Source organism: Macrobrachium rosenbergii, chromosome 34 (assembly GCF_040412425.1).
Source record: "Macrobrachium rosenbergii isolate ZJJX-2024 chromosome 34, ASM4041242v1, whole genome shotgun sequence".
Lineage (NCBI taxonomy): Eukaryota > Metazoa > Arthropoda > Malacostraca > Decapoda > Palaemonidae > Macrobrachium > Macrobrachium rosenbergii.
The window spans coordinates 5,718,825-5,732,005 of NC_089774.1; the positions used below are offsets into that span (position 1 = coordinate 5,718,825).

The 13,181-nt window shown below is 35.0% G+C and overlaps 1 protein-coding gene across 1 annotated transcript in view; it reads right to left on the reverse strand.

Moving 5' to 3' along the window:
* The window catches only part of LOC136856014 (uncharacterized), a 201,699-nt gene that overhangs the window by 83,504 nt on the left and 105,014 nt on the right, over window positions 1-13,181 (reverse strand). The window contains exon 2 of the mRNA XM_067133566.1: window positions 1,442-1,571. Coding sequence (XP_066989667.1) covers window positions 1,442-1,571 — 130 coding nt within the window. The remainder of the gene's footprint in view (window positions 1-1,441; window positions 1,572-13,181) is intronic.

Consider the following 13,181-nt stretch of genomic DNA (forward strand, 5'->3'; position numbering starts at 1 on the left):
AGAATTGCCTAATTAATGTTTAAGATACATTAGCCAGCAGAGGTTAAATTAGGTTAGATTTAGCTATGATATTTGTATATTGTAAGTCTAAAGATTATTCCATTATCATTCTTTATTCATATTGCAGTATAAGCAATACTGAGATCAGCATAAATACCTTCTTTGATTTAATTGCTGTGCAAATGAGCTGCGCTCATTATCACATCAAAAGCAATATCTCACAGGGAATATTCACGATTGAATGACAATCTCCAATTATATGAATTATCAGGTTATAATTACGTGAAGTAATTAAAGTATTACGAGAGGAGTTGGATAGATACAGAATTAATCCCGTAGCAGAATAATCCCATGGGCTGTGTAATGAATGTGAAATCATTTAAATGTTATACAGAATTGATATATTTTTCATCTGCATCAGTTTAATATTCCCATTAATGATATGATATTCAGATGTTATGAAACTTGATTAAAAAATGCTGCATGTTTTAATTCAACGGAGTAATAACTTGATGAGCTGACATAATGTTAGTGCAACTGTTATAAATGTTAGTTTAGTTAGCAAATGATAAACAAGTATGAATTTAATATAAATGAATGTTAATATTACGATTATTAACAGAAAAAATGTTGACAAGTTTTATAATAATTCTGTTAATTTTGTCGATAAATTTCTAGTTTTTTTTATTTTTGATAATTTGCGCAAATCTTACTTCCCTCATTCTAGCCTTGGCTAGTAGAAGGCATTAGACTGACATTCCAATCCTTTCTTTGATAAAAATAAATATTAACAAACTTACATAAAACAAATAAATAAAAACTAAGCTTTTAAATGATTTCTCAAAGATGAATTTATCAACTTATTGACCAAATGTCTCAGAGATGCATCAAATTTATCAACTTATTGACCAGATATGTCCCATTGATACATTAAAACATCACCTTCTACCCATTTCTGGTATTCTTCAGGCCTGGGCAAGAAAGGGGGTATTATCTTACCAGTTGCATTAACCTCTTAACATATTGAAAAGCTAAATAATTAACCGTAGAGATTTGGTAAAAACATGTTAACTATTTAAGACTAACTATTATTAACTACTTAAGACTGGCTGTTATTAACTACTTAAGACTGACTGGTATTGATTGCTTAAGACTGACTATTAACAACTACCTAAGGCTGACTATTATTAACTATTTAAGACTGACTATTGTTAACTACTTAAGACACTATTATTAACTATTTAACTGACTGTTATTAACTATAAGACTATTATTAACTACTTAAGACTGACTATTAATAACTATTTAAGACTGACTATTATTAACTACTTAAGACTGACTATTATTAGCTACTTAAGACTATTATTAACTTTTAAGACTGTTGTTGAGTATTTAAGACTGACTATTATTAACATTTTAAGACTGACTATTAGAACCTTACCTGTATATGGGGATAATATCACTCGATCTGTACCATAGCACGAGAAGCGGCTGGTCGTGGGCGTGTTTGGGGGCGTACGGGCATGGGAGGTCTGCACGCCCACCGGTCAGTACCCAAACGTGTCTGGGCGCTGTTGAAAAGTAAAAAAAAAAAAAAGAGAACATTTTAGTATATGACAGATAACAAAACATTAAAATATAATAAAATATAATTATGTATTCAAATATAATTCAGGAATAAAATTCAGTCTTAACTGAATTATATTTGAATTATGTTTGTGCATGTATGTTTTGGATAATTGTTACTTTTGTGTAAGCTAAATTTTATCTTTTTTGTATAAACAAACAAATGTTTTTGTGTTTATATAATAGTCTGTAGTGGCTTTTATTTTCTATACAAATTATATAATTTTTATTTTGTTTAAATATTGATTTAATAAATTATATATATATATATATATATATATATATATATATATATATATATATATATTATAGGCATATTTTAAAATGATATTGAATAAAAATACGTATTTTTCCATTTCATCATATAAATAAGTCCCCTGAATATTCTCGTATCATATTTCATTCCTCTTCGTTATTATTATTTCATAATTCCTTCGTTAACTGTCCATTGTGGCTATTCATATCAGCTCTGTTGATTCTGCATCTCATTATCCTTTATTGCTGTTCTTTAATTACTGGTCCTTTTGTTGCAAATTGCAATTGAATTTTTCGGTGTCATATATATTATGGTGATTCGGATTTCGTCTGTTTTTTTATGTTTATGCTCACTCGGTGGCCCTTTTTTGGGTCATATTGTGACGAATTTCATCTGGTTTTTTAGTTTTCTTTTAAAGAAAACTATTGTGCCGGCTTTGCACTTTTTCTATCCGCCCCCAGATCTTAACAACTACTGAGGCTAGAGGGCTGCAAATTGGTATGTTGATCATCCACCCTCCAGTCATCAAACACACCAAATTGCAGCCCTCTAGCCTCAGTAGTTTTTATTTTATTTAAGGTTAAAGTTAGCCATAGTCGTGCATCTGGCAACGATATAGGATAGGCCACCACTGTGCCGTGGTTAAAGTTTCATGGGCCGCGGCTTCGGCGCATTTTTTACTTGTTTTATGTTTATGCTCACTCAGCGGCCTTTTTGGGGGTCATATTGTGACCTCTAGCTGACCTCATTTCATTCCTAGGGTCGCTTGCTATATTTATCCATAAGGTTGTGCATTTCTCTTCATCCAAGCTTTGGAAATCTATCCCTGCTTCCGTGTTCTCCCTCTTATAGAATTCCATCCTTTAACAAGAAGGTGTCTGGTTATTTTCAGAGTGAAGAGCTCACGCATGTTTAGCCATTTTATGTCATTCTCCTACCCTGGGCAAGATACGGACACTAGAATGCGCTCCCTTGACTCATTATATTCAGGATATAAGTGTCTTCATTTATTATTATTATTATTATTATTATTATTATTATTATTATTATTATTATTATTATTATTATTATTGGCATCTCTTTCTAATCTCTCCCTTTCTTTTTCGCAAAGTATTCTTCGAGCCTGGGCTGCGGAGGGGTGCCAGGTTACCGAATCCCATTTCCCCCACGATAATTTAACAGGCAACACGCTTCACCTTTTTCTCGTTTTTTTTAAGCCTCAGAAAGTTTATTACAAAGACGATTTACGCCTCAGTAACTTTTTTTTTTTATAGAATTGGAGATAGTTTTATATATATTTTTTTTTTTTTTTTGCTGTTAGGGTTAGTGAATTGTATACTGTCGATCTAGTGACAGGTTCACATAAGGAATGTTTATCCATTGTTAATTATCAATATATATATATATATATATATATATATATATATATATATATATATATATATATGTATATAGATACAAAGTTAGATAGGTAAAGTAGGTAAGCCTGATTTGAGAGACAGAGTTAGCAATTTAATCAATGTAATGTCTCAAACAGTTTTGAAATGATTCCCCACTAAAAGTAAGAGATTTTGAATTCAGTTTTCATCAAGCATAACTGTAGAATTTGATGGCAGGGGACCCGGTGTGTTTGGGGCGATGAACTAGATTAAATCAAACGGAGTTTGAGCCAAAGCAACGGAAGAGGGAAGTGAAACAAGGAGAACAGATGATAATTAATTATCCAAAGCATGAATAGGAGAGGGAGTAATATGAGAAAGGTCGCTGATAAAGGAGAGGGAAAGAAATAGGTGAGGCAACAGAATGGTACCTTGGGGAACCCCACTCGAGATGGGAGTGAAGCACTTGATGAGAATGACAGATATAAGCAAAGGCTTTCCTCTGAAATCTAGAGAATTTATCGTGATTATTTTAAGAAAATCCCAACGACCTGCAGCCTAATACCCTTTACCTGCCCATGCCCGAATGAACCAAGGAGAAAATAAAGGTGGAGGATCTTTCATTCTCTTGAAAGAAAAGGAATAACAGGTAGGAAGAGAATTCCGAAACATTGCAGTCAGTGGATTGCTTAAGCAGAGGATTGCAGATCATAAATTGTGTGTGTGTTTGTACGACAGAGAGAGAGAGAGAGAGAGAGAGAGAGAGATTGATTCGACAATGCCCAAGAATCTCATTACTATGAGACCCGGACAAAAGGTAATGAATCCGGTATCCGAACTTCCCCAAATCCATTGGTAGAAGACAAAGACCAATATGTATTTTTTCTATTATCAGTTTCTGATAATTAACTCTAGGGCGTTTGACGCTCGGCCAATGATATATGGTGCTGGGTTATTTTTCTCTCTCTCTCTCTCTCTCTCTCCCGGTATGGCTTATAGGTTAATAAGAGTTATGGAAACTGAGATTTTATATATATATATATATATATATATATATATATATATATATATATATATATATATATATATACATATATATATATATATTATATATAAGTATTAAACACAGTCACGTGTGGGACAGAAATCAGTTTCCGGCTCACACGAGGATCGAACCCGGGTCTTTCGATCGAAAGCTCCCTTCCTTGCCTTTCAGCCCAAAGACCTGGGTTCGATCCTGATGTGAGGCAGAAATTTACACACACACACACACACACACACACACACACACACATATATATATATATATATATATATATATATATATATATATATATATATATATATATATATCTCCAAACAGGACAATTGTGCCACTTTGAGGATTGTTTAGGTAAGATTGTATACAACAAGAGAGAAATTCTCAATAGTGATTGTGTATGTGCCAAAACTGAAAAGAAATGAGAGTGAGAGACAATATATTTGATAGTGAATCTATGCTTTACTAGGATAGAGTGGATGGTCCACTGTGCTAGGTGACTTGAATGTAAATGTGACTGAGCAGCTTACCAGGGCAAGTAAGGTATGTCTGGGTGGGGGAAAGATTCCAAAGTAATGGTGTGAGATGAATAATTTTTTCATTTTATAAGGTATAAGGGGATAAAGGAGATTGTAAGATATATATATATATATATATATATATATATATATATATATATATATAATATATATATATATATATATATATATATATATATATATATATATATATATATATATATATATATATATATATGTGTGTGTGTGTGTGTGTGTGTGTGTGTTTTTCCCAACAGCTCACAGACTGACTCACACAAAGGTGAACTTTTAAAAGTCAAGCTTCCATAACAGCTTAAAAGCCATTCTCTCAATCTTAATTTATCTCTGGCGAAGGCAAGACCTCTAAAAAAAAAATTAGTCTCGAGAATTACTCTTTGTTCTTCATAAAACGTCTCATTCTCTTCCAGTTTAGACTAATGGTGCTCTCAGGAAAGTGCCTCTGGAATAAGCATGAGCGGTGTCGGAGATAATTAATTACTAAAACTTTTTATAAATTATTTTGCTTGTACCCCTTGTTTTGAAATGCGTTTGCATTTTGTGGTGGTTAAGAAAAGGGGATAGTTTGTCCGCTGGTTTAGAAATGAATGGGGGAAAGTATTTTTAAGCGTTTTGACACTGGTTTATGCCTCTCTCTCTCTCTCTCTCTCTCTCTCTCTCTCTCTCTCTCTCTCTCTCTCTCTCTCTCTCTCTCTCTATCCTCACCCGTTCTCTCTTTCTCATTTCACAATTCTGTTTGACTCTCTTTATGCATGCTTGTTGAGTGTCCTTTCTCTCTCTCTCTCTCTCTCTCTCTCTCTCTCTCTCTCTCTCTCTCTCTCTCTCTCTCTCTCTCGTCTACATTACCCCGTAACACGCCCCGTTTCGTAAATGTCATCAAAGGTGTCCCAGCTTACACCCGAACGGATTGCCGTCACATCTCATACATTATGCATTTATTCATACATTTATTCTGCACATCAAAGCCCCACAATACCCCTCGCTCCTCCCGGGAGAGGCACCTCTACACAAACATCATTGCAAAGGGCAGGTAATACAGTCTTTAAGCGAAGTTAATTTGCATGTTTAAACACCGAGGTTCTTCGCCCTGATCTCTTGGAACACGAGGGCCGAGGAGAAGAAGAAGAAGAGTCGATGGTTTGTTTACATTTTGTCATGACACACTTCCCATTCCTTGGTCCCTTATAATTGCCATCATTTCTTGCTGTTTTGTATCTTCTTTACATATTGACTCTTCGTCTCCTCGTTCAAAAAATTATTTATTAGAACATAAATAAAACTTAGTTTTTAAACATAATCTTCCAGTTCTTAAAGTGGTCCCACTTGTAAAACCCTAATACCTCAAGAACATTACTTCAGATCCCGTGAATTCCTATCAGTGCAGCAGGTAGGCAGAGCAGTATAGCTGAATAAAGGAATAGGTCGCTGAATAGATATCAACACGAGAATAGTCAGCCATTGCAAGAATAGTCAATAGTCAGTATTCATTTGACATAGGGCTTCCTTCCTAAGGGGATTTTCTCTCGTGTCCAATCTCTTTTTAGTTCTTGGTCGTATTACTGGTTGAAATGTTTCTCTCTCTCTCTCTCTCTCTCTCTCTCTCTAACACCTGATATGAAATTGAACCATCTCTCTCTCTCTCTCTCTCTCTCTCTCTCTCTCTCTCTCTCTCTCTCTCTCTCTCTCTCTCTCTCTCTCTTAACACCTGAAATCTAAAATTGAACCATTCCCCTCTCTCTCTCTCTCTCTCTCTCTCTCTCTCTCTCTTCTCTCTCTCTCTCTCTCTCTCTCTCTCGGAATATTGAACCATCTCTCTCTCTCTCTCTCTCTCTCTCTCTCTCTCTCTCTCTCTCTCTCTCTCTCTCTCTCTACTCACTTTTAACACCTGCGAAATCTGGAATTGAACCATTCCTCTCTCTCTCTCTCTCTCTCTCTCTCTCTCTCTCTCTCTCTCTCTCTCTCTCTCATATTCATTACTCACTTTTAACACTTCTCTCTGTCTCCCTTCCTTTCTCACCTGTCTGGGCATACGTCAGTGCCCTCTCATACCCCCTCCTGTGCCCACATTGCCTAACTCTCCCCCCCCCCCACAAATCCCAACAGCCAATCAGCATCGGCCATGGAATGCATTCCCACCAGACATAACAACAAAGGACTATTTACATCTCCGTACCTGTCCAATTCTGCCTGTCATTCTTCCTGTCAATTTTCCTGTGACCAGAATTATTCTGCTGGAAAAACAAGGTGTGATACCCTCTCTCTCTCTCTCTCTCTCTCTCTCTCTCTCTCGAACTACATCGAACTGTCTCTTGCATAATAAACCAGTGGTAATAAACCAGTGCCAGAAAACCCTGATGAGAATTCGCCTGACTCTCTCTCTCTCTCTCTCTCTCTCTCTCTCTCTCTCTCTCTCTCTCTCTCTCTCTCTCTAAGGAGAAAATATTCAATCTCTGAAATCTTATTACACCAGTGACCAATTAATCAAAATATAAAAAAAATACAAAGACATTTTTAGTGACATGTCTCTTTGAAAGAGTTTGAAAGAACTCTCTCTCATCGAAATGTCTCTGCATAATAAACCAGTGGTCTCTGATCTCTCTCTCTCTCTCTCTCTCTCTCTCTCTCTCTCTCTCTCTCTCTCTCTCTGTTCCTTTTTCTCTTTAGAGTGGAAATCAAGTTACCTCATTATCATAACAGCATTATGTCTTGGCAAGAGTTGCCAAGTAGTTCTTTTGTTTCGCTCATTTAGCGAGGTTAGGCTTATATATTATGATTTTAAACGTCACAAAATTTACAATTTTAATTTGTGTGAGTGTGTGCTTGTGTGTGTGTGTGTGTATGTGTGTGTTTGTGTGTGTATTTAGGACCAAAGGTCGTCGAGATAGGCGAACTATTACCCTTTTTCTTGCCCAGGGCTGAAGAAATCTTTTCCTCCCAAAATAAATATATAAAAAAAACAAGGAACAACAATTAAGGTCCTGACCTCAAAATTCGGGACACACCTCTCTGCCTCGTAGAGGAAGGAAGGTTGATGTGTGAGGGAATACGTAAGCTGGGGGAGAATTCCGAAGCTATTGTACCCTGTAATTTAAGGAGTACCAGTTTGTGCAGAGTGGGAATCCATCGAAGAATTCGTTGTGGTGTGTTAATTTCAGTGACGCCATTTTGGTATATATATATATACACACACAATGTATGTATATATATGTATATACATACATACATACATACATACGTACATACACATTACCAATAAATTTGCATTCTTTTGTCATCAACGCAATCAAAGAGAAATAAAACACCAACAATTGAAAACCGAAGCAGAAGAAGCTAACGCCATCAGACCATAAAAAAGAAATAATTAATAATTAAAGGAGGACAAAAGAAAAGAAGAAGAAAATATAAAAACAAAATAAAGAAGAGAGAAAGAAAGAAACCGAACGGAATCAGAAGGAACAGAGGAGAATATGTTTCCAGGTCAAGAGTCGTCGAAGGAAGTAATTAGGCGGACTGGTAATTAGATATTTTCCAAATAAACAAAAGGTTGCGACGGTGTTGAGTGGAGAATATATTTTTTCTTTTATAGGTGAGAGAGTCAATATCAACTTATACCACCCTTCATGGCCGTGTGGTTTACTGTGCGTCACTGTACTCCTGGGTTCTTGTCTTCCGTGGTTCGAGCCCACGAGACGACGAACTTATTGCCAACTAAAAAAAAATTCCCATTTGGGTATAACATATATGAAAGTATATTATTTCCGAGGTAGAGCGAATTGGGTATTAAAGGACGGTTGTAAATTCATTCACACACATATATACACATATATACCATATGTGAAATGCAATATTTTTTAAATCCCAACCGGTTTCGACTTTAAATTTAGGACATTTTCACGGAACTGATGCTTCTGTTAGAAATTTTACAATATATATATGTATATATACATATACATACAAACACATACATACATATATTTTGAATTTATAATAAATCATCTAATGACCTTGAAAGCATAATATCTTCTGCCCCTCGAAGACAAAAAAGTATATAAGAACTTTGTTGAAAACTGAAAAAAACTGCCATAGCAGTTTCTTCATAAACGTCATCCACAAGCAAGATATAGTGACACATAAAATTCTCTATCACGCAACGCCAGGCCCAAGGGATCATTATGACAGGACTCTAGTTTTTTATAACTTGAGTGTGTGTGTGTATGTATGTGTGTATATATGTGTATATATATATATATATATATAGTATATATATATATATATATATATATATATATATATATAGAATAAATAATATATATTAATTATAATTGTATATAGATAGAAAGATATATATATAAATGAGAGAGAGAGAGAGAGAGAGAGAGAGAGAGAAGAGAGAATAAACAATATTAACAATACAGAAAGAGAGAGAGAAGAAGAAAATAAACAATATATATATTTTTTAATATAAACAATACATTTAGAGAGAGAGAGAGAATAATTATTAGCAATACATTTAGAGAGAGAGAGAGAGAGAGAGAGAGAGAGAGAGAGAGAGAGAGAGAGCCAAAGAGAAATAATAAACAATATTAATACATTTTAGAGAGAGAAAAATAATAAATAATATTAATTAACAATACATTTTTAAGAGAAAGAGAGAATAATTATTAATTCCTAATACATTTAGAGAGTGTAATGTAATTCCTTGAGTGAGAGAGAGAGAGAGAGAGAGGTGAGAGTAAGAGAGTGATGAGGTGCCAAATGGAATATGCAAGCCAAACATGCTTAGTGTTGATGTAACCCTTGCATTACAGAACTGTAACTGTAACTGAACCCTTCACTTCAGAATGTGATTACATTTGCGCAATTTCGCATTAACCCTGCTCCATTACTGGAGATAGGTGATAATGTAATTCCTTGGTGTAATGTAATTCCTAGGGGTAATGTAATTCCTTGGTGTAATGTAATTCCTTGGTGTAATGTAATTCCTTGGTGTGATGTAATTCCTTGGTGTGATGTAATTCTTAGGTGTGATGTAATTCCTTGGTGTGATTTAATTACTAGGTGTAATGTAATTCCTTGGTGTGATGTAATTCTTAGGTGTGATGTAATTCCTTGTATTACTTCTGTGTCAAGTCCTGTGTATAATTTCTTATATTTACATTTATTTATTTTATACGTGTGGAGGGATGGTGGTAGGGGGGACCACTGCTCCATTACTGTGAGATAGAAAGATAACTTTCCAACCAAAATATACAGTCTTCTCTCTCTCTCTCTCTCTCTCTCTCTCTCTCTCTCTCTCTCTCTCTCTCTCTCTCTCTCTCTCTCTCCAGCAAAAAAAAAAAAAAAAAAAGAGAAACCGTTGCATTTTCATCTCGCAAACCCCGAATGATTCAAAACGCGATGAATCACGCGTGAATAAAAGTAATAATATCATCAGTTTTATGAATGATCCAACAACAATTGTCAAATTGGAAGAGCCATGTCGCGACAGAGACATTCGTCAGGGACGATATTCGTCATAAATATTCGGCACGGATATTCGTCGTAGATATTCGTCACACTAATTGTTCGCTCGAGATTCATTTGTCATTTTTCAGGGCGGATGGAAGTCTGAATATTCGCTGAGTATTCGTGATGTTTCTCTTTAGTTTTTTTTTTTTTATTTTTTATTATTTTCTCTTTCCTGTTTACGTTTTATTTCTGTTTTTGTTTAGTTTTAGTCGTTCGATATGTGTTTTTATATCAATTCCTTTAACAGTAACTTTGCTGTTTTTGACATAAACGATTTATATATAAAAGATATATATATATATATATATATATATATATATATATATATATATATATATATATATATATATATATATATATATATATATATATATATATATATAATCTTTGAATGAGGTAGATCTCTAGCCGCCTATAAAACTAGCTATCCTATAACTCCTGGTTAAGCCTGGTAACACAAGCAAAATAGAACACCTGTCCTCAATTCCTACTTCGAAAATAACAAAGAAGACTCATATTGCAAACTGTAAACACTGAGATACGTTGCCATGGCAACAGACAATCCTCCCCCACGCAGAATTGTGTCCGATTTCCTAGCGGCAAAATGCGAGAAGAAGAACAATCAAAATTGTAAACAATATGATGCATTTCTGACAGGAAATTTAGGTGCACTTGAAGGAATGGAGATAATTGAATAATATATATATATTACCTATCATATAAAAATATTAATGGAAGTTAACATTATTATGACAAGGAATATAGCTTCACTTAAATGTATGTAGATAATTGAATATCCACATTCCCTATCATGAAAATAATTAGGACAGCTTGATAGAAAGGCAATGAGAGTACAATTCTTGCCCTCGCATCCTACCTGTTAAAACAAGGAAGAAGAAGAAGGTGACAGTTCCAGAATGTAAACATTCTGACGTCACAGCCACTCCTGGGAGCATATTCCCGAGACGTATGCTAGTATCGTACCACCCCCTTGGTATTTTTGTCATGCCCCTAGGTTAGGTTAGTAGGTTAGGTTGAGTTTTGGTTAGATTAGTGGCCACAGTGTAATCTGGGTGTGGGAAACATAACGAGATTATTTTCAAGAAAATTCTGTGGTTAGTTTATAAGATATTTGCGTAACATTTGACGTGCTAAATTGAGTTGTAGCTCGAGTTGGAAATCAAGGTGTAACTCGGGTGTCAGATTGGCCTCGTGGGAGTGTCTTCCATTCGCACGAGGGGCGGGGGGAATAATATAGTGATGTAGTGATAAAATACTCTTAGATTTATCACTGCTATAACTGTATTTTGACCCGTTCAGGAATTAGGTGTGTCATACATTTTGATTTCCTTTGTAGAATTGGCTGTCGCGTCGTAAGTATTATTATTATTATTATTATTATTATTATTATTATTATTATTATTATTATTATTATTATTTATTATTATTTATTACTATTGATTATTGAACCTCAGAAGATGAAACCGAGTCGGTTGATTCATCGATGGGGGCCATTGAGTTGACTTGATAGAAATTATTTCTCGCCCTAATGTGGTTCGGATTCCACTGTCTGTGACAATTGGTTTTAATGAACCCCCAGATGAGCTTGTTCCATTTGAATAGGTTCTAATCTTTTCTTGTTCCATTTGAATAATCTTCTGAATAATAATAATAATAATAATAATAATAATAATAATAATAATAATAATAATAATAATAATAATAATAATAAAACCCTATGGATACATCAGTTGAAAACCTAACAAAAAATGTATTTCCAGTTTTGACAAAATATACAAAAAGCAACAAATCATTTTTAACAGAATGATAATTAGCATTGCAGATGCATCTGAGTCCTATTGATTTGACAAAGGGTTATTCTAAATCTCCGATGAATTAGAAATGAAATTAGCGATAATTCTGTGCTTCGAATTACTGTTCATTATCTCTGCTGTTATTCGAAGTGCGGAGGGAACTGCAGTGCTGCTGTAATAATAAAAAAAGTTTCTTCGGCGCAATCGAGTTTTCTGTACAGCCGCTGCAGCGTATAATCAGGGCCACCGAAAATTGATCTATCTTTTGGTGGTCTCGGTATAATGCTGTGTGAGCCTCTGCCCATGAAACTTTAATCAATGCCAGTGGTGGCCTGTCTTATATCGTTGCCAGACGCACGATTATGGCTAACTTTAACCATAAATAAAATGAAAACTACTGAGGAGGCTAGAGGGCTGCAATTTGGTATGTTTGATGATTGGAGGGTGGATGATCAACACACCAATTTGCAGCCCTCTAGCCCCAATCAAACACAGGCCAGACTCTCATAGACACTATTATGTATTTTGCCCCTCGCGGTGCACAGTAGGCAGTACTTAAGGCTCGCTGCAGCGTCCCTTAGGCCCATAGCTGCAACCCCTTTCATTCCTTTTAACTGTACCTCCGTTCATATTCTCTTTCTTCCATCTTCTTTCCTCAACCCTCTCCTAACAATCGCTTCAAAAGGCTTTCCTCCTGTTACACCTTTCAAACCTTTTACTGTCAATTTCCTTTTAAACGCTGAATGACCTCGTAGGTCCCAGCCTTAGAGCATTCACAATTTCCTCAGTAATTTTCTTCATCTACATAAAAGAAGATATATTATATGAAATTCATTAAAAGGCTTCTACAGACAATCACAGACACAGGACTAAGTTTACAGACAATCGCCCACAAAGACACAGGACTGAGTTTACAGACAATCACCCACAAAGACACAGGACTGAGTTTACAGACAATCACCCACAAAGACACAGGACTGAGTTTACAGACAATCACCCACA